Below are 20641 nucleotides of genomic sequence, written 5' to 3' on the forward strand. Positions count from 1 at the left end.
ATGGGGACAGAGGGCTATTTTTGAGGAGTCCAGGATGGCTGCAGTCAAACTGATTGCAGCCTGAAAGGAGATGGTAAACAAAGAGCATGGTATGGTTCATGCTGATTGAGCTTTAATGGTGAAACATGCTGGAAGAAGCAATGTGAATCCCCTGCCTTCATGTCATATGAACAAAAGCCCTGACATTTTGTGTGGTTTTTAGGCTGTTCTCCGGAACCGTTAGATTTACATTATTCAAATCTTCTTTTCCTTCTATGTTTCGTGTTAATTTGTATGAAATGAAGAGACTTGCATGTAGCCCAAGGGTGTCATGGGCAAGTTGCTGATCTTGAAAACAGCTTTTCTTGTATGTGCACTGCCTAAACAGCAGTTTGAAGAAAACAGTTTTTACCTCAATTTTTATACTGAAAGTTATTTTTTTAAAGGTATTTTTTTAAACTTGTTTCTGTCCTTCTGTGATGTAAAAGTTAGTGTTCCTGCGCATATAGGAACACAAGTCAAACATTAAATGCTCTTTCACCTGCCAGCTCCCGAGTATGCCACTGTATCAGTTGTGAGTGGGTATTTAAATAGGTATTTATGCCCCACTTCTCTCTTATACAACCTCATACTTGACAGGTGCTATGTATTTTTTTTCATGTGCAAGCTACAGCTATTAGCTGTTACTTTTACGTATAAAAATACCCTGAAAGCGTTAGCAAGACTAAAGAACTTCAAGTATTTGATTATGTAAACAAATTCAGACTATTCGTTGACAGCACCTCATATCTTTTTAGCTGAAGGTTGGCCTCTAGTGGATTCTTCTGGTCCTAGTTGCCCAGTTAACCCTATATGTCACACCCATAGTTGGTAAAGACTCGCTTAATCCAGGATGAGTTTATTTTGGGGTTTTTTGGCTATAATTTTCACTGATTTTCATTTACATCCACCTGTCTGCTGTGTGGATGTGTCGGTAATTCATACTCTCCATACTCCACAACTGCTGCCACACAAGCTGTCTTGTGACCTAAGCATCTTCAGCGATGGCTTTGTTTCCTTTTTTGCTTTCCTCTGTTCCTAAACTAGCACCACCTATCGTTTATGAGACTGCAGCAAGTACATCATGGCTCAAGCGCTAGTACAAATGGTTACGGGGTATGAGGACACCACAGTTCACCCGAGCAGTATCCTGAATCCTTTTTGTTTTTCTTCACGCTGATGTGTTGCTGCAGTTTTAAATCTTACCATATTTGGCTGTTTAGGTTTCTCCATCATTAACCAACACAAAATACCACATTTAAATCATAGCACACCACTTTTATGAACTTCTTACTTTCCTCTTCTTCCTTTTTTTTATTTTATTTTATTTTTTTTATGCTTTTTGGCCCCTTTCACATCTGAAATGAGTCCAGCACCCTTGGCCTTCAGTAAGAATTGGGGCCACAAAAGGGAGACAGTTTAGAGAAAGGAAAAACATCACGAGATTTATTCTATACCGTTATACCGTTTGCTTCCTGGTGTCTGACACCTCTATTTAAGACGTTTTATGTTAATTTTACCCAAACCAAAACTACTAAGTTAAAACTGCCTTCATGGGAAACTCGGTGCGATTTCTGTTTCTTAGTACAGGCTATAGTGTTTCTACAAGTGGGAATAGTTTCAACTTTCAGTGAAACTGAGGGTGTTTTGTAAGCACTTTTAAACATTGTAACTCTCAGCAAATGTATCAGTGATTCTCTACAGAAAGCATGACCATATCAGGATCAGATCAGGAATCTCTCCAGCCAGCATAAAAATCCACCCTGCCTGAACCTCCGCGTTACAGAAAAATGAAAATAGGCTGCAGTGTGATTAGTGCTATCTGGGGCTCTGAGGATAAAGGCTGTATAAGAAGGAATGGTCTGTAAACCTACACATACTTGTGCAGTTGAGTCATGCAGCCCCCCTCTCTCAGGTTGAGTGCTTGGAGGACTGATAATCAGCTGCAGATTTCGACTTTTGTATGTTAATGTGCCAACCGCCAAGCAAAGTCTTGCAGCTTTTCTTTCCACGCTGACCATCATGCCATCATGCACGTCTCACATCTGAGTTTCTGACCTTCTGAACCCTCACGATTTCTCACGTCAGGGTTCCCATCTGTGTAAGCTGTGCTTCAGTCAGTGTATCTAAAAGAAGTTCACTGTGTTCGCTATACATCCCTTTGTGCTATTCCAGGTGTTTTTTCCCCCTCTCAAACAAACGCAGAACAGTTTGTTTTTTCATCATCATCACGCCACCGGCTTGTTCAGCAGCCTTTTGAAGTGTTTTATAGCCTTTGATTCGTCTCTTTAGAAGTCTGCTGGCCTGCTGTTCATTTTGATAACCAGTGGAGTGTGTGTTCTGTCACTGCTACTCTATAAAATCTACAGAGAGTGAATGTCAGCAAGAGACTCGGCTCTGACACATTTTTAAAAATGTTGAATTTTATTAAAAAAGCAGAATGTAGCTATGTTGCCATTTTGAAAATGAAAGTATTTCATGGTGATGAATCACAATGTGAAATTGCGGTTCGATAAACAATGTTTAAAATACCAATATGAAAAAAGAACTATAATTAAAGTCATCTTTAAGCTTGTTAATCATTTTAAATATGAGCTAAGGAAGGTGATGTCTTTATAAAAGCTGTAAAGTAAGGACTTGCACACCTATTTCTGTCCCTGCGTGTTATTAGTATGATACCAACATTCAATTTTTAGATGTTAGCATTATCCTCAATGTCAGTGTGTGTTTAAGGACACCTGCTCTTATTTACCTTGGATCAAATGTATCACTCTGCACAAAAACTCAGCAGTCATAGCATTTATAGACACAAAGCAATTATCTTATACCAACAGCCTACATTTTAGAATATTTGTTAGACTGAAATACAAAGCATTAAACATTAAAATGAAACTCTTCATAAGCTTGTCAACTCACTCCTTCTTGCTGTTGAGCCATGGCTCGCTGTTCATGGCAGGTAAAAATGGCCTTCAGGCCAACAGGAAATGGCCCGGTGCTCCAAACACATAGTTTAATACAGTTTTATAAACCAATCCGTTGATTTGACCCTAGCAGCTGGCAATATAGCCTCAGAATTCAGTCACAGTATTTCAAGGAAAATGAAGTGCGTTTTCCATCCTCCTTTTCCCATGACCTGCTATCATTGATAACGCACTGCCTAATTCAAAGAGTGACTCTACTACCACAACTTGCCAGCAGCAGCCACACCATTATAGTACCAATAGCAGTGAGACGGATGCAGTTACATTAGCCGTTACTCACTGTTCTGCACCGTTTGCTGTCATAAGGAGTGCAACTAACAAGCGCTCCAGCGACATTTGCTTGAGCCAGTTTGTTTACTTTTGCCCACATATCACCCGCTATGGTTATTTTCTCCTCACCTGCCTTGGTATCCCAGTTGTACTCAACGGTGTCTTTTTGCCTCAAGTGGTGAAACAAGTTTGTTGGTTTCTAATTACTTGTTTTTATCTTTGCCTAATATTAAAAACAGTTTGATCTGAAACAAAAATTAAAAAGAAATCAAGACATTAAGAAATATTTTTCACAACACTGTCGCTCCCTTCTAAGGAGCTGACATCCGAGACCGACTCGCTGCGCTCACACTCAGACACGTTTGGGTTGTTGCTGTGTACACTACGGAGCATAAACACACAGTATGTCATTGATATCTCAGTGTGACACTTTTATATCATGTAAAAATTTATACTGTTAACATACTGGTATTATACTGGTATGGCAGACAGTGTGATACTGCATAGTTGGCTCGGTAGTTGAATATTAGCCAGTGGCGGATGGCGGTAAATGCCACTGTATTTAGAGATTTATGTCTGGGCTCTAAGTGAGTCTGTATTTGTATTTCAATTATGTATTTGTTTATTTAGCCACTATTGGCAAATTAAAACTAACGTTTATGATAATCAAAAGTCATACAATCACACCATTTTTTAATTGTTTATTTAATTAATAATCCTAAATAAAATGTGGCTTTATTTAAAATGTCATATTTACATGACATTTGGGTTTAAAGGTTTGTCTTTTTTTTAATATTTTGAACAGTTTATTAGATAAATAAGAATATAACAGTTTAATTTAAATGAATTCACTGAAATAAAACTCGTGTTTGCAGCCGTTACACAAGCACTACATTTTAAGGTCACACCAGAAGGTTTTTAAAACTACAGTAAATATCAGGGATTTGCTTATCAGCAGTTTCAAAGTGCTGAGAGGCAGTAAGTAACACCAGGCTTAGTTTGTATCAGGATACTTGATCTTTTTGACAACACAGCAGTGGGAGCCTCTAAGATATAAAAAGTCTCTTTTAAACTGTATACTCTGTACAGAGGGAGCTGTTAGCTATTCTATGATGTAACAATAATCACTATAAGGGTAAAATCTACCCCATCGGGCAAGCTTTTGTTATATCCATATTCATTTTATTGTTTTTCTTTCTTCTTCTTTTTGATGGAGGAGTTTATTAGTTTTTTTTTTTTCCTTGCATACATAAAACTTTCAAGAGGTCTTGTTCTTCTCTCCAAATAAAAGTTGTAATGGCAACACATTCAAACATTTTTATTTGATTTAGTTTTCATTTTTTTCGAGAATATATATTTTTTTAAGTCTCGCAGTAACAGAAAAAGTCTACAGACCTGTGTTAAGCAGGCTATTGAAAACTCTTTGTCTTGGCTGCATTCAGGATAATTAAATTTGGAACGTTATGTTCATAGATGTAGTCATCCCAAAAGAGCCAAGAAATTCACTGTTTTGCCTTTTTAATCTGGTAACTTACTTTTGGAAGTAAGTTGTTATAGTGAAATTTCCTTTTATAATATATTTCTTTCTTACTACTCAGAAGAGTAACTCTTCAGAGTAGCTTTTTTTTTTTCTCCATTCCTTGGGGACATTGGTTATGTTGTCCAGATGATGTGTACCCTACCTGTACATTATACAATTTTGCTTTCCAGTCATTTTTATACCAAAAGGATTTAACTGACAAAGATCAGTCAGGTTGAACAGTTTTTATCTTGTGCATCGAGTATCTGCCTCAAGGCTTCTGGAGCAGTAAATGTCTCCACTCGGGGTCTGTTAGTCACAGTTCACTGCAAAACATTATAGCGCCTAAAATATGTTTAACTGGATAAATCCTTCCAGATGTCAAGGACATCTATACAAACAAACTGGTAATAAAAAAACACACAATTATGTAACAGAACAAAAACAAAACAAATAAACCATAAAGGTAAAAAAAGAAGAAGAAATTTTAACTACAAAATAAATCTAGTAAATAAACAGAACCCTGACATAATTCTTAAAACTATAAGGAGTTTCGTTTGAGCTGACAAAGTCAAGCATATTTCAATGTGAAAAGATTATGAATATCGGATATTTAAAGGCTATTTTATTTATAATCAAAATCATTAAGGCTTTGTTACCAACTTTCTTTGATACCAAAGAGGCATTAAAGAAAAATCGAGTTTCTAAATTCATAATATTAGGCAGCAGGAAGGTTAGTCATAATTTGAACAAATGAAATGTTCCATCAGAATTGGAAAATTGTTGTAAAGTATATTCTTAAATAGCATACACAAATATATCTGCACGTGACTTTCCATTATTCCTGCCCACACCATTGGATCAATTACTATGAAAAATGTGTCTATAATTTTAAAATGATCACAACTGCATTTATAAACATACAACTAGGGTCCTATGACACCACTGAGTTGCTTGAAGGTGAAGTAACTCTGTTTTGTGTCTGCTTTCCAGGTTGAGGAGGGCAGTAAAGCAGAAGCTGTGGGTCTGCAGGTGGGAGACGAGCTTGTCAACATCAACGAGATTCCCCTGACTGGATATAGACAGGAGGCAATCTGCCTCGTAAAGGGATCCCACAAGACCCTCAGTCTGGTGGTGAAAAGGTAGGTAACCTGTCCCCAGTTACAGGATGTTTACATCCCCTTCGCCCGATGGGTCGCTGTGGTAACAACTCCAACCATGGAGATGGAGGATCCTGCTTCTCACAGCTGTTTGAGTGTATGCAGTCCAGCCTTTCAGGGATTTCACTATTTGAGTTCCCAGCAGCTGGATGTTCCTGTTTTACCAGGTTGTTTTAGCCCGTAGTCATTAGGAGTTAGTGGCGTGTGAAAGTTGTTCATGACGAAACGGTTCGAAGAAGGAAGTAAGGATATGAATGACATCATTTTTCTGTTGGATCCCACACAGGAAGGTGTGGCAAGCACGCACACACAAGAGGAAGCTGTTAGGCAAATCCCCTTATATGGCACTGAGATTTTTTTTTTTTTTTTTTTTTTTTTTTTTTAAATCTTCGCCAGTTGGTCTCACATGCTCCATGATGAGGCTTTTCTTGTTTGTGTTGTTTTCAGATAGCAGCACTTTAGCCACATGTCACTGTCTTTTCTCTTTAACCAGTGAATAGATCGTTAAGATATCAGGAAACCACAATCAGTTATTATAGTTACCAAGAAACAAACTAAGAAAACTAAATATAAAGACCAATTGAAAATTGTTTTGTACTTGAAGAAATAAAAAAGCATATGGAGAAAAAAAAAAAAAAAAAATATATATATATATATATATATATATATATATATATATATATATATATATATATATATATATATATATATATATATATATATATATATATATATATATATATATATATAAAAAAATCTTATAAAGTTTGTATCTGTTTTCAATATAAGATCCCTTGAAAAATCATATAAATGAAACTTGTATGTGTTTTGGATACTTACTAAAACAATGTATGAAAGTAACGAGAAAGTGGCCACTTTCATGAGTAAATCATATAAGCCTTATATGATTCACTATATGAAGTAGGCCGCATCTTATGCAAGTCTTTTATAAGTCTTTACTATTTCTTTTCCCTATGGGTATAGTTTAGGTTTGGTTGAATCTGAACCACCAGCCTCAGGAGGCTGGGCTTTACTGAACTGTTCTGAGCTACTTATTACCAATGAGAAGTGACTACCAGTGAGAGTAAAGGATGCTGTTGACTGGGATATGACAGCATGGTTAATGCATAAAAGGGTCTCTTAGGCAACTGGACCTGGGACTGTCCTCTCGTGACCAACTGTCAGCTGCAATATGATGTGGGATGAACAAATTGACTGTTCCCATTTGCAGCGTGGCAGATGCCTCAAAAACTAAAATTAGCACTGAAACAAATAAAAACAACATTGAAATAAATCCACTCTCAAAACTAACTGAAACGAACATAGAATTAAAACTGAATGGAAAATAAAAACCAATACGGCTATAATAACAGACTACAATCACTGTAATTACATCAGTGTGCTGGTTAAAAGCCACTTGTTGTGACTTATGGTTTACTTTTCATATCTGGTATAAGTGATGACTCATTTGTCAGTCCTGCTTACAGACGGGTTTGTTCTGTGTCAAACAGAACTCTCATTGTGTCCTCTTTGCAGCCTGCATTTCTTTCTGTGTTCTATCATATCATAACGTAACCCCTGAACAAATCCTACCGTACAAGGAGGTTCACTCACCATTTATCTCTCCACAAGGACGAGGCTGTGTGACTTGCTTATTGTGGTCTGTTCTCAATGGACGTGTTTATTGTTGAGTCTGGAAACTAGCAGGTTTTACTGTTTATAGCAAGCTGTGTTCATTTCATGACCAAGCAGAAATATGTAAGAACACGTAAACTTGTGCATGCGTTCACTTTACGCTTCAAAAAAAAAAAAGGCCTGTAAACCACACTTACTTAATCAGCTCATTACTGTAAGTGTGAGTTTCATAAACATTATTTTTGCCAGCTCTAATAAACAGGGTGTGTCAATGCAGGTCATTATCTACCTACACCCCAGTTTTCCTAATACCCTCTATAAACAGCCACCTCTGAAACTACCTTTCCTTTAGGGAAAAACATTTGAAGATATTCAGAATGCATTTAAACCTTTCCCCTTTTTTTTTAAGAAGAAAGACTTATGTGTAGACTCTCATGATGTGATCTGTTTTTAAGGTTAAAAAAAAGTAGTTGGGTTCAGCGATGGTATAATAATTTCACATAGGATAGTTCAGTGTCTGCATGTAGCCTCCGAAACCAAAATTTCATTTTCAACCTCAGTTTTTCTTTAGAGTGGAAGAATAACTAAAACATCCTGAGAGATGGATGACCTGCATGAACATAACCATGTGACTGATTTAAGATGCCGAAAGATCATTACCAATTAGAGCTACTTTTTATAGTGGAGCTGATAAAAATAGCTACTCTGATAACTTCTGTATGAATAAAAATGTAATTAATTTACATCAGATTTGATCAAACTACTCCAAAAAGCATGTGAGGATCAAAGTTATTGTTATTTATTTATTTATTTATTCTTTTTTTTTTATTCTTTTTTTTTTTAGTATTTATTTATTTTTAGTACTCATGGCTCCGTAAAATGTCAGAGAGGACTCAGCCTAATAAGGTCATATCAGAAGCCCCACCAATTAAAAAGAAGTTTGGTCTTGAAGGGAAGCTAAAATTGCTTTTTTAGATTGATGTTAAACTGAGGGGCTGCACCAAGTACAAAAACAGGGAGCTGGAAGTGAGGATACAGGCGCCACCTTTAATGTATGTTATCTGGGGCTTAACATAGAGAAAGTTGCACTGAAATGGCAGCAGGAATGTAGATCTTTCTGACTTGATCAGATAGCAGAAAAGTGAATGAGGGTTAGCTGCTGTGGAGCAATCAGAGGCTGTAAGAAGATAAAAATGCTGAAGGTAGACCTGGGAAACACCACCCGCACTCACCTTCTTCTTTTGCACTTTTTACATGAAGTATGATAAATTACTATACCTCAGTCATACACTACTCACAAGAATTAAAGGAACACTTAAAAAACTCATCAAAAAAATCATGCTGGATATCGATACTGATATGTGCGAAGTAGAAACTCCCCAGTCAGATGGTGGATTCAAATCCAAGACCTTCTTGGTGTGAGAAAGTTTTCAGACTTAAAATTTAAAAAACTTGTATTTCTCATTAGCTAACATGGAGTTTTGTTATGCAGTGCAACTCCCTGTAAATTTCCAATCATACCCTGGTATTGCAGGACTGTATGAGACTGTTTGACCTTTTGTTAGCTTAAGGTAAATTAACTGTACCTAACAGCATGAATTTGTCTTTTCTGTAATAAATATCTGGAGAGCGGTTAGACTTGTAAACTTCACATAATGTCTGACTGCCATATATATTATTCCTTGTGAAAAAGAGGAGGGAATTTTGGATTTATTATGCGACAGGGGAGCAGGATGTATGAGTAAAGGATCTGGGTATTGTCATTTCAGACGTTTCCTTACAAGGTCAGGTCTTATTGTTCATGTTGCACTTTACAGACTTCCAGTCCCACGGGACTCTTTCTGCTCGTCTGTGGTGAAGAATTTGCTTTGTTCCGGCTGTCTGAGATGGCATCTCCACTCAGTCATTTTCCAAGGCCACAATAACAAGTCTGTCTGATTTAGCTCACAACAGAGTGATAGTGGTACATTTACTGAGCCTCAAAGCTTCAATTTCAGCCCCATTTTGTCTATTTTTCATCCAGCTGCAGTCTGATTGTTGTGTAGAAAACTTGTGTTAAGGTTTTAAAATGTTAAAGTGACTCTTTCCTCATCACTAACACGGAGCCCTGATCTGTGTCTGTGTGTGTAACACCTTTGTTGTTATTTTAGGGATAATATTGGATAGTTGAACAGGGACTAGAAAGCTGTCAGGACCTGCTCCAGTTTACAGGTGTGGCCTCTGCACAGACAGCAGGAGGGAGGAGCTTGATGCAGTGAGCCATGTTTCTTTGTTTTGTTTTTTTAGGTTTTTTTGCATGCGGTGACTAATTTGAGATAGTGAGCATAATGTCAAAGGGGAGAGGCTCGTCGCAAGTCACACGAGAATCACAAAGGTGTGGTTACGTGTGGGAAAAGCATCTCGTATTTGCACACGCCTCGACAAAACAAACGTGCTTCAGCGTCAGCGTGCGGCGTGCAGAGATCTCTTGGGTTTTCCAGAAAAACACATTTTGGTCTACTTCAAAAACACAATAAGGGTATGAGCTGAGCTAAAGCTAAATTGCACCTTCCATCCACAATTTGTTTTAAACTTGCCAGCACTAACTGCAGCATGCAGTCAAACACTATAATTCTCCCACACACTGCATTTGCATGAGCGCCAACATGTTATTGTTGCTGTTTGTGGAGTCTGAAATACAAAATTAGTCGAGTTTAGTCAAAGTCCTGCATGAAAGTTTCGGATCTTAAGTATTAAGTTGTGCTTTTTTTATGGCCCACTGAGTTTAGTTTGTTTTTAATTTTATTTCCCTTATAACTTATGGTTATTTTGGCTTTTATTTGGGTATTATTATTTTTTACTATCTTTTCATTCTTATATAATATGGGCGCTAACTCTCATTTGTTGCCAGCCTTACATGGCCACTTGAGGAACTCTACTTTTTCAGTCATTTTTCTGCATCCGGTTTAGTTAACAATACTGGTCGGAGTCTAAATTGAAATTGCTTGTCTTTGGTAACCTATTTTTCATTCAGATAGCAAATTGTTTAAATTGAAAACAAGACAGTGACATGATACCAGAACGATACGTAATATTGAAATTGTGGTGCTATAAAAAGGTGTGCAAAAGCATTATCAGTGGTACAGTTTTACACTGAGTATAAAATAGTTGCATAAAGTATAAAATATAAGCTCAAATGAAGTGCTTATGTATGTTCTTGGTCTTTAGGACTATATAGTAGGGACTGTTAAGAAGTTGTTGTATTGTAATGTTGCTGTTGAAGGTTGTGTCTCTAGAGTAAAGCTCTTGATGAAGAAACTTTTTTTTTTTTCCTCCGTGCAGTTCACTTTATTTTGTTTGTTTCTGCAGTTTGGAGCTGTCAGGGTTTCAGTCCCTACGAGGCCCCCTACAGTCTGGACTGGCTTCCTTTCAGGCATTTGCTGTACATGCCACTAACTGTGGAGTGAATCATTAAACTGTACATGCGGCTTGTAGTGCGTTGTGGCATTTGGTTTCCTGCTCTTGGTATTATTACAACGCTACCACAGTCACAAACCAGCCTCGTTATTTTGTACTGAAAGAGACGTCTCCAATACTCAGAATGCGTGTCTGTGTCTGATTCAGATACATGAAGGCTGCGCAGTGTTTCAGTGAACAATCCAGTTATACCTGGAAAAGCTTACTGGCATCAGTGCAAGCATTCAGCGGGGGGTGCAGAGCTTACATTTGCTGGGCTTTGTTTTTCTAAATAAGCCCATGCACTATGTTGGGTATGCAGTGTGCTGAATTGTTGTTGTAAGCAGATTTCTTAAAATTGTTTGTCTCAAGTGAGGAAATGATAGTTTAGATCAGTGATTCATGAAGTGTGATCCGTAGCCTTTTGATGGACCATGAAGGTACTGCAGCAGAGTTCATGCAGGCCCTTAAAAAGTTTTTGAGTAAATTGAAGAAATTAGTGTCTTAAAATCTAATGTATCTTTGAAAAGTGAAGTTACTTGCTTAGCATGCCTGGGAGTATGGCTGTTGGGATGGCATTAAAATTCATAGTACAGGAGATATCAAGATGAAAAACAAATTCAACTAAAGATTAATCATTTTTATGAGCACTCCAATTCTCCAACTATAACTCTGACTTGTTCCTAAAATGCAAATCTTTCATTAAAGCTTTCTGTATTCAAGTGAATAAAATGTCAAAACTACCATGTGGATTTGACAGAGAGAGGTGAAGTGACATAGTATTAATCGAAGACAACATGTTATCTTTCCAAAAGGGTAATAAATGTTTCCCAGCAAGTAAATTATAGTCAGGGCTGGATTAGGGGACCCTAAACCCTCCCTTAATTACGTTGGAATAGGTCTTGGCTTCTGGGTTTCCCATGATGCACTGAGTGTTTCTTTCACCAAGTGCTTGCTCAGAGTCGGTCAGTCACATTCAGGTGACTGTGATTTGGCATTGTATAAATAAAACTGAATTGAACTGAGTGATCTGAGTGATGTTCTTCTATCTTCTACCTTAAAGAACATCTCTCTGAACATGTTGAGTGTTCAGAGAACACTCAACATGTGGGGTTCCTGTTCCAGAGGGGCATGATTCAACACAAACCATGTCCTTACACAATTACACATTAGCTATTAGTGCCTAAACATGACACTGTAGTTTTTAAGATATACTGAAGCAGCAAGTGGATGTGGAATAAGAAAACAAACGAAGCAAGTTGAAACCACTTACTAGGGATTAAAGTGATATCATGCATCCCGAGCTGCTGGTTACTTGAGATGTCACTGATTGTTACAGTGATAACTTCAGGTCTTAAGGTCAGTAACCCTGAGGGGTAAGGTATCTATCTATCTATCTGTAATCTGATCGAACCCGACAACCTTTGTGAAACCAGCCTTGTAATGTAATGTATGGATGTTGTTTTGAGACATAATACTGGGAGGGTCAGCCGTGATGTTTAGATTGTCAGCCTCCGAAAATGAAAAAGGTTTCCAGGTGTTTCTGGTCTCTGGTCAGTGCAGCAGCCGGTGACTTGACAGCTGGTATGCCACTCAGCCCAGGAATGTGCTGGTCATTACGTGCTGCTCACGGTTCACCTCTCTCACCCGAAACATGACTGGTTTGATTGTAGGATTTGCTGAAGAAGGTCTTTGTGAGTGCCTTTTTAGAGACCAAATACAGCCCAACAGTTTACCTGAAAAGTGCAGGTTTGGCAACCTCACCTTTTGTTGTTGTTGTTTTTAATGCTCCATCTTTTCAGGTCACTAACATGTGCTTTCTTGTTACATTTAGGTTTTTAATCGTAGATATTGCAACAAATGTTAATGATATCAGCTGCGTTTGTTAAACCTGTGAAGAACATAATCCCACAGCTGAGCCTCACAATGCAGACCTTGTTCAGATGGATTGTACGCTTGATTGCTTCCCTCACAATAGAAGACTGTGAATTTTATTGCCTTCCTATCAGCTTTAGGGTGCAACCTTTCTTCACTAATCTTCTTGCCTGTCACCAGACCTCTTGCTGGTGGTGCCAGAGCACATTTTTAGTCAGGGGAAAAAGACACACAGGAATTTGTGCTTGCTCTCCATCGCACAAAGTTAAATATTCTTGTAAGAAATTGATTGATTTTTTTAATTTTTTTTGAAGGTGGCATGACAGGTCATTGAAAGTGAAATTGAAATGAAGGAAAATAAGAGTTTAAATGTCTTATAGTTTCCATTAATTTGGGGGGAAACAGCCAACACAGTTATTGGATAGGATTTTTGTTAATTTCCCAACTATTTATTTAAGATGTGTGACATTAGCTCACACACTGCAGGCAATAACCTAATAGAACAAATGACACATCTGCCACTTCTCTACTTCTCAGCATCAGTAGATTCTAGTGCAGAGGTGGGCAACCTTTTTTTCCCTCATAGGGCCAGACTGACTTGGATACAAGAAGCAAAATGCCAAAGATTGACAAGGCAAAAAAAACCCGAGACACACAGTGGTGAAGAGTGTCTACAAATGTCTTCATTTTCTGTGACCCATGTTACTTTACTGTAATTTTGATACCATCACAGAAAAGATCTGTATCAACAAATAAAGAAAACCTCTATTTATGAGCACATGGTACTACAAATACAGCGAAATTAGTGAATTACTTTCCACCAAGATTTTTCATGGGATTTATTTTGTCTGAGACAATCAGATGGTTTAAACATTGAGCCCTATCTTACTTTGAAACTTAAGGTGCTGTTTTTCTGCTTTCCTGTGATAGTGATGGTCCCCATAGTCCACCACCCCCATAGTCAGACAGACTTGAAGTCCACCATGATGGCAGTTTTTGTTCTGTTCTGGAGAGCCTCTGTGAGCTGGAGGGTCACTCTAACCAGAGCCTGCTGCAGGTGGAGATGCCTCCCCAGAAACGTTCTGGCTCTTATTGCTTTATGTTTTGGGTGGCTGACATAGTTTCATTTGCCTTTTAGGTTGTTAGTGTTAAATAAAGATGGTTTGCAAGCCATTTTCAGCCCTTGGGCCATATTTTGCTCTTGTGTGATGTCGTTAATTAGGAACATGCACTGGTAACCTGGATGTTTTCTGATAATTAATGTCAGAAAGGTTTAATTTTAAAGGGCAATATCAACCTGTCAGTGACTTTTCAAAAGAAATTACAACGTAAGGTTTCCTTTTTTTTTGCTTTCTCTGCATTTTGATACCAGGCTCATCTTCAGAAATAATTTTCTAATTTACTTTGACACCAGTTATAAGGCTACACTTAAGAAGAGTAAGAAGCACAATTTAATGCAAAGTCTGTTGTTGTTGCTGATGTTTCTTCCTTAGCCATGCTCTATAATGGAGGCTTTCGGGAAACTGGGTGCCCTCACACCCTAGAGATCAACCTGTTGCCATAGTAATGGTATAAATGCATGTCTGCCTCACAACAGGGGAGATGGGAAGGGAAGAGAAAAGTCCGGCATTTCATCCCATCATTAGCATATTAGCCCTTTGGAGCCAATGAGACGGGGCAAGGTACGGGCTGGCTGTGACAATAGCCCTCCTCCTCCATTTCTGCCCACTCCTGCACCCCCTCTCAGGGGAAAAACCCAAGTAATCCTGAAGGAAATCTCCTCTCTGCTCAGCCTAAATCTATCAGGAGGACTTAGTTTTAGTAATGGCTATTCTGTGTTGAATATTGCACGTGAGCTATCCCTGGCCTGTGAGTTTGGTGGTATGGATGATACCCAGCGGCCTGTGTGCCTCTTTATTTCGGCGCGTCTTTGAAGTGGCATTGGAATGTGGTGCCTGACCAGCACATGGACGCAGCTGGTCCTTCAAACTGATTTCCAGCCTGATATTATAGGAGTATCTTTTAAAAAGCAGATTTCCTTCTTTGTGTCATTTCTGAATTCCTTCGTGCAGATCTTTGGTGAGTGCTAATGAACTTTTATTTAATGATTTATTCGCTTCTTAAATTCAAACCTTTGATTTCAATGTTTGGAGGCTTTTTTTGTCCTGTCACACATCTGGGGCCTCTGTGCTTGTTTTTCTGACCCTAATACTCTGTTATTGTTGTGATTGCTTCTGTCTTATCACTCAGTAAGAGGTCACCCATTATTTTAGGTTAAGCCATGATCAGCAAGACTTAACATTTCAAAACCAGATGCATATTAATCTTTGACTGAAAGGATTTTAGCTCCCAAAAAAAATTTGTGAATAAAGTATTATTAATTAACTGACCATTAGTTGTTAAGCTTTTTGGGGTTTTTTTTTGCTGGTACTTGTCATTTGAAACTGAATCTAAACTGGTCAGTCAGTAAAAATCTACCCCCCCCCCTCATGCCATCTGATTCACTTTCCAAGCATATCTGTGCTGGTCCAGCTGTAGCCCTGACGATAGGCCTAATAAAACCAGCCTCATTTGCATACCAATAGCAGGCGCCATGTGTGGTTAGCGGCTAGTGCCCCAGAAACATGGACTGATGGGAGATGAGGAAGACCGAGCCCCCGTGTTGGCTTTTCTTTGTCCTCTAAATAGGCCTTAACTCTAATCCACAATTAATTTTGTGGAATCGTCCCACTTTATTGAGCTTCACCTTAAATCTCAATCTATAAAAAGAGTGCAGGGTGCAAAAATAAAAGCTTAGGTTATGAAAATTGTTTTCATGTCTCCGTCTGAAGGAAGTTGCTGTTTGAATCGCTTGCCATCAGACTGCTGAGAGCAAAGTGACTTAAGGGGCAGAAACTATTGACCCCGAGGTTTCTAGCACAGAGTTCAGAACATTATTTTCCAGAGAGCCATACTGGAAGTAGACAAAGTGCAACACATTGAATAAGTGAATTAAAACACGATGGGCATAGTTCTGAAGTGTTAAACTCCATCAGTTGATAGATGGATAATGGATTTTCTAACCCAGGAGGCCTGAGTCCCTGATTCAGCAAACGCGTCCTTTAAAAATGACAGAAAAAGTTTGTTGTCCCCAGAGTTCAGGCAGTACCATCAAAATGTAAAAAAATCATTTTGTTTGGTTTCTTGTGTAATATTTGAGAATATTTTTACCAACTCAAACTTTATTAGTAGCCTACAACTGCATTGCTGAGGAGCACTGAATGATGTTATTCTCACCTATAAAAATATGTTTCAACCAAAAACACATTTTTGTTTAGCGAATTGGCAAAAATTGCAGAATAATGAGAGAAAACAAAAAGCACAGCTGCACAGTTGTTTAGTTTTATTAGAGCCCAGCTAATTCATTGCTGGGTCAGTATTTACAGGTCTATCAATATCAGCGATTATAAAGACTGATAAATGATGTGATCTGTGTCCAGGAAGCATGTTTAACAAACTCTGAGTTAATTAACTCAATTAAGTAACAGTCAGCCGTATCTTCACCATGAGTTAAGCACATGTGAGAGTAGGTAGGGAAAGCTGTCATAAATAGAGCCCTGCTAGAACAGAGCCTTCCAGCAGACCGTATCAGTGCTGACCATAATATAATATGAGGGTTTTTGCTCAACTTGAAATTTCATTAGATGAAACATTTAATTTCTAAATCTAATTATTCAGCTGTAACCTGAGAGGGACAAAATGTAGGTGACAGAAACTGAAGATAAAATCTGGAGAAACTCATCAGACACAGTTTACTGACGGCCCTGTGGTATTAGTTGCTGAGATGGCAACAGCAGCTCGGGGTTGGATTTGCCCTCCCGTCAGGTTTTTTTTATTAGGTAAAAGTTATTTTTGCTACAGGTTATTACCATTTTGTTGTTCCAGTAATTATCCAGTGAGGATAAAAAAGCTTCATGAGATTGAAATAAGAACTATTTCCAATCTGATCCAACATCAGCCTTCACTGATTGATGATGGCTCTCTTACAGCCATACCAGAGATGTTTTAGGAGTGAAGAGTTCAGTAATAGTTTCACATTTAACTGAAAAAATGCAGATTGGCTTTCCAAGTCTTTAATGAATTTAAAGTTTTGTCAGTTAAAGAAGACATGCTGTAAGAAATGTCTAAGCTTGTATATATTTTAAATATTCCATTGTAGTTGTGGGAGGACGAGCTATTTTAAATAAGAATTAAGCCATTATAAATGGGGCCAAATCTGCAGCTTTACTTTAGACTCTGTTACCACGGTAACTGACTCAGAATTAAAGGTAAATCTTTCTGTAACAAAAACCTGAGTTTCCCTCATCTTAGGGTCAACGAGTTGTTAGCTAGACCTGCCTCCCAAAACAGGGTACAGGTTAGATAAAAGTCAGCGAACAACTACAAACAACGACTGTTAAGTTTCTTGTGTCTGAACACATGAAACATAAACGAGTGATAATCAGCCTGTAATATTTTTCGATGCCAAATATCTGCATCGGTCTTAAAAATCTTGAGCATTAGTAACACCGTCTATATCATATAAAGTCACAGTTATCGTGATTCCTCTATTTCAGCTGTTTTGTTATAGGTTGAGTTTAGTGTTTTGGCTCATTTGACACAAATTTCCAGATTGGCGAGAAATGTTGAATTATAAAACCAAACACTCGGTTATTTTAACGACCGCAGGTGTAACTACAAGGTTCTCCTCATTTCCTCGTTCCTGTCAAACTGTGTCAGTTTAACCTCGGTGGGGACAGAGAGGCGGTCTGGGAGGCAGACGACAGCTTGGATTGAGGGGTGAAGAGGCTGATCTGACTGTGTAAGAGATCGTCTGTCCTCTTAAGCGCCCCCACCCCATGCTGGGCTGCTGTTCCCTCACAGACCATATGGCAAACTCTGAGCTCACCTCAGCTACGCTAACATAATGAGCCTAATGACTGATCAGTGAAACTGCATTTGCTCTGTAATGTACTTTTCTGTCCATCGTGACCAGGTATGACCTCATGCACATGCCCAGACTTTGAGCATGCTCATGCTGTGACAGTGTCATCAGTTTTTGACAAGTAGAGGGCGCTCTAGCACTACATATCAGCAGGCGTCTCCAGAGCTGTAATACACGTTCCTCGGCTGTCCTGCCTATGAGAATACTCAGTGATAAATAATGCCTCCCATTAATTATAATTATATTTTTATATTATTATGATTTTTGGCTTCCACTGACGATTAAAACAATATAATCAAAAAGATAACCGTCTTTTTATAAGTTTCATATATCCACATTAATGGCATTCATTTCTGCCTGTAGGCTTTTGCAGCACAACATAAAAATGCAGTGACTAGAAGGGGAAAAATTACCACAAAAATCAAAGCCTATAATGATAAAAGCATAAATATATTTGACCCTACACAAATTTCCCATATCCATGCCACACCAATGTGTCCATTACAGTTTGTACACATGTAAATAAAAGTTGTAGGTGAAGTAGGGCTGGGGGTCATTTGAAGGTTCAGGATCACTTGTCCTGCTCAGTTTGTGAGACACTGCCCTCTAAGTGTGAGGTTGTCCTGTGTATGCCAATCGAGCTCTTAGTATGTGTGTATGTGTTCCTCCCCTTGCTGCCCAGGAATATGAAAATGGTGGATATTGTAGCTCAGAAAATGCCCTCAGAGAATGACGTGCTTGTGGCGAGAAGCTTTCTTACGAAGATTTTGCGAAGTTCCATGAGGTACGAACCTGCAGCTTCATTGTAATCCGTAGTGAACATTTTCTTTTCTTCCTCTCCTGTCCTTCATTCCTTTTTGTCTGCCCTGTGCCCATAATCACATAAATCATATATGTAGTGATTTTATTACTGCTCTCATAGAAAGTTTATCTGCACCCATCGGCATGCCTTTCTGTGTTGTGGTTCATTAGATGAATGATGTTCATCCCATTCATACAGCATGCAGTTCATTATCTGCTAGTAACTGATAATACAATTAATGAAACTTTGTTGTTTTTCATGTTTGTTTGATTTGTGACATGGATCTCAGAAAGCAGCACCTAAAAGGGTAGGTTCCTTATAAATATAAATATCTGGTTAATCAGGGAAGTAATAGTTTGACAGACAAGCAGCAGCTCACTCAAGGTGTAGATTCAAACAGAAAAATCACACAGAGCCGATACGTGTAGGAAGAAAACTGAAAATGATGAATACACTCAATGAGAAGGACGACGACATGCATAACAAATGAGAAAGCTGTGATTTTAAGAACAGGCTTAAAGGTTGTTACTGATTCTCTGAGCCTCACCTCTTCAGGCAGGTCGTTCCACGCTGAGGGGTCCTGATGGTCAAAGTTCCATCACCTCTGGATTTAACTGAGCCCAACTCGAGGAACGAAGGCTGCAAAGTGGCTTTTATAGGATATATAACTGCTATATAGTTGTTGTTGTTTTTAAAAAAAAGCAAGCAGGGAGCTGATTGTTTTGGGCAAAACCAGCAAATAGCCAGGGTGCTGCTCTTGGAGGAGAGTGAGTGGCTTTTCATTCATGCCTTGTCAGTCATAGTGGAGGGAGGGTGTTCACTCTATATAAAATCAGTCAGATCTAAAGAAAGTTCCCAAAGAAACACAGTTTGTTTGGGTTTTTTTTCTTTTGTAAATTAACTTTAGTATATTTAATTAAACTAAACTTTGCCTTCATATAATTAAGATTTCCTGAGTTATAGGTACTCAAAGTACATAGCTTAGGTTGAAATGATACTTTTAAGTTTCCTTTTTTTCCTAATAATTTGTTGAAGAAAACTTCAAAAACCAGGTTTTAGCTTTAGATTGTGACACTTGGAGTGGGTGTAAAATTGATTTTAAGAAAAGCTTGCATGGGTTTTTTTTTTTTTTGGGGGGGGGGGGTTTAATGTGGATATCTCCTTTACTGAAGGTGGTTTGGGGCCTGTACAGACCCAAACCTTCAAGGACAGAGATGGGTGTACTTCAGGCCTTTTTGCAGAGCTTTAATGACTGAAATTAGTTGGTTCACGATAGTGTAGACACCTATGAATGATTTTTCTTTCCCCAAAAGTGATTTATTTCTGCAACAGCTGCGATTTTTGCTTCACATATTCACATAACCGATTGTCCCTCTTTGATTAGTCACTAAAGTTTTACATAGTGCTCACTCCCGACCATTTTATTATTTAAATTTCAACTCAGGGTGAAGACCATTAAAGGTGTAATGAGTGGTTTCACCTCTGAACAATCAGGCCTGGCTCTCGTGTTTCAGCAGAATGAAAAAAACATATCGCAGCAGAAGTCTGACTCCAGTGTGATTTAAAAAAAAAAAATCCAACCTTACACAAAATGTGCAATGTTTTTGCTTATTGGGTCACATTAGTGGCTTTAGCAGCATCTTCCAGTTGTAGTGGCTCATTATGTGGAAGCACATACTGTTTTCCATAAGGATTTGGTCTCTAATCCTAGTCTGTGTTTTTTGCCCTCTCTGCAGGAGGAATGAACCTATAAGTAGGCCTCACTCCTGGCACTCCACCAAGTTCAATGAAAGCCAACCAGGGACTGCCAAAACACAGTCTCCACCCGCGGCAGTCTGGCACACTCACTATGATGCAAGGTACCTCAGACTCTGAATGTTGCACATAAGCACTTTTGATCAGCAGTATGTGATTATGTGCTTCGTGTCCTGCAAGCTCTAAATCAAGGGCGTCAAACCCGTTTTTGTTCATGGGCCCAATTGG

At 38.4% G+C, this 20641-nt stretch overlaps 1 protein-coding gene across 10 annotated transcripts in view; it reads left to right on the forward strand.

Moving 5' to 3' along the window:
- The window catches only part of shroom2a (shroom family member 2a), a 44473-nt gene that overhangs the window by 8905 nt on the left and 14927 nt on the right, over positions 1–20641 (forward strand). For 4 of the 10 annotated variants that reach the window (XM_085397393.1, XM_085397392.1, XM_085397395.1 and 1 more), the window contains 4 exons: positions 5782–5930; positions 18539–18640; positions 18948–18965; positions 20395–20517. In XM_085397393.1, the coding sequence (XP_085253519.1) occupies positions 5782–5930; positions 18539–18640; positions 18948–18965; positions 20395–20517 (392 nt within the window). Of the gene's footprint in view, positions 1–5781; positions 5931–14408; positions 14973–18538; positions 18641–18947; positions 18966–20394; positions 20518–20641 lie in introns of those variants that run through there. The other 6 variants (XM_085397399.1, XM_085397396.1, XM_085397397.1 and 3 more) reach the window with 6 other exon arrangements.

The sequence above is a fragment of the Rhamphochromis longiceps genome, linkage group LG23 (genome assembly GCF_057381845.1).
Source record: "Rhamphochromis longiceps isolate RC_006_pf linkage group LG23, R_longiceps_female_GT1.1, whole genome shotgun sequence".
NCBI classification, from domain to species: Eukaryota; Metazoa; Chordata; class Actinopteri; order Cichliformes; family Cichlidae; genus Rhamphochromis; species Rhamphochromis longiceps.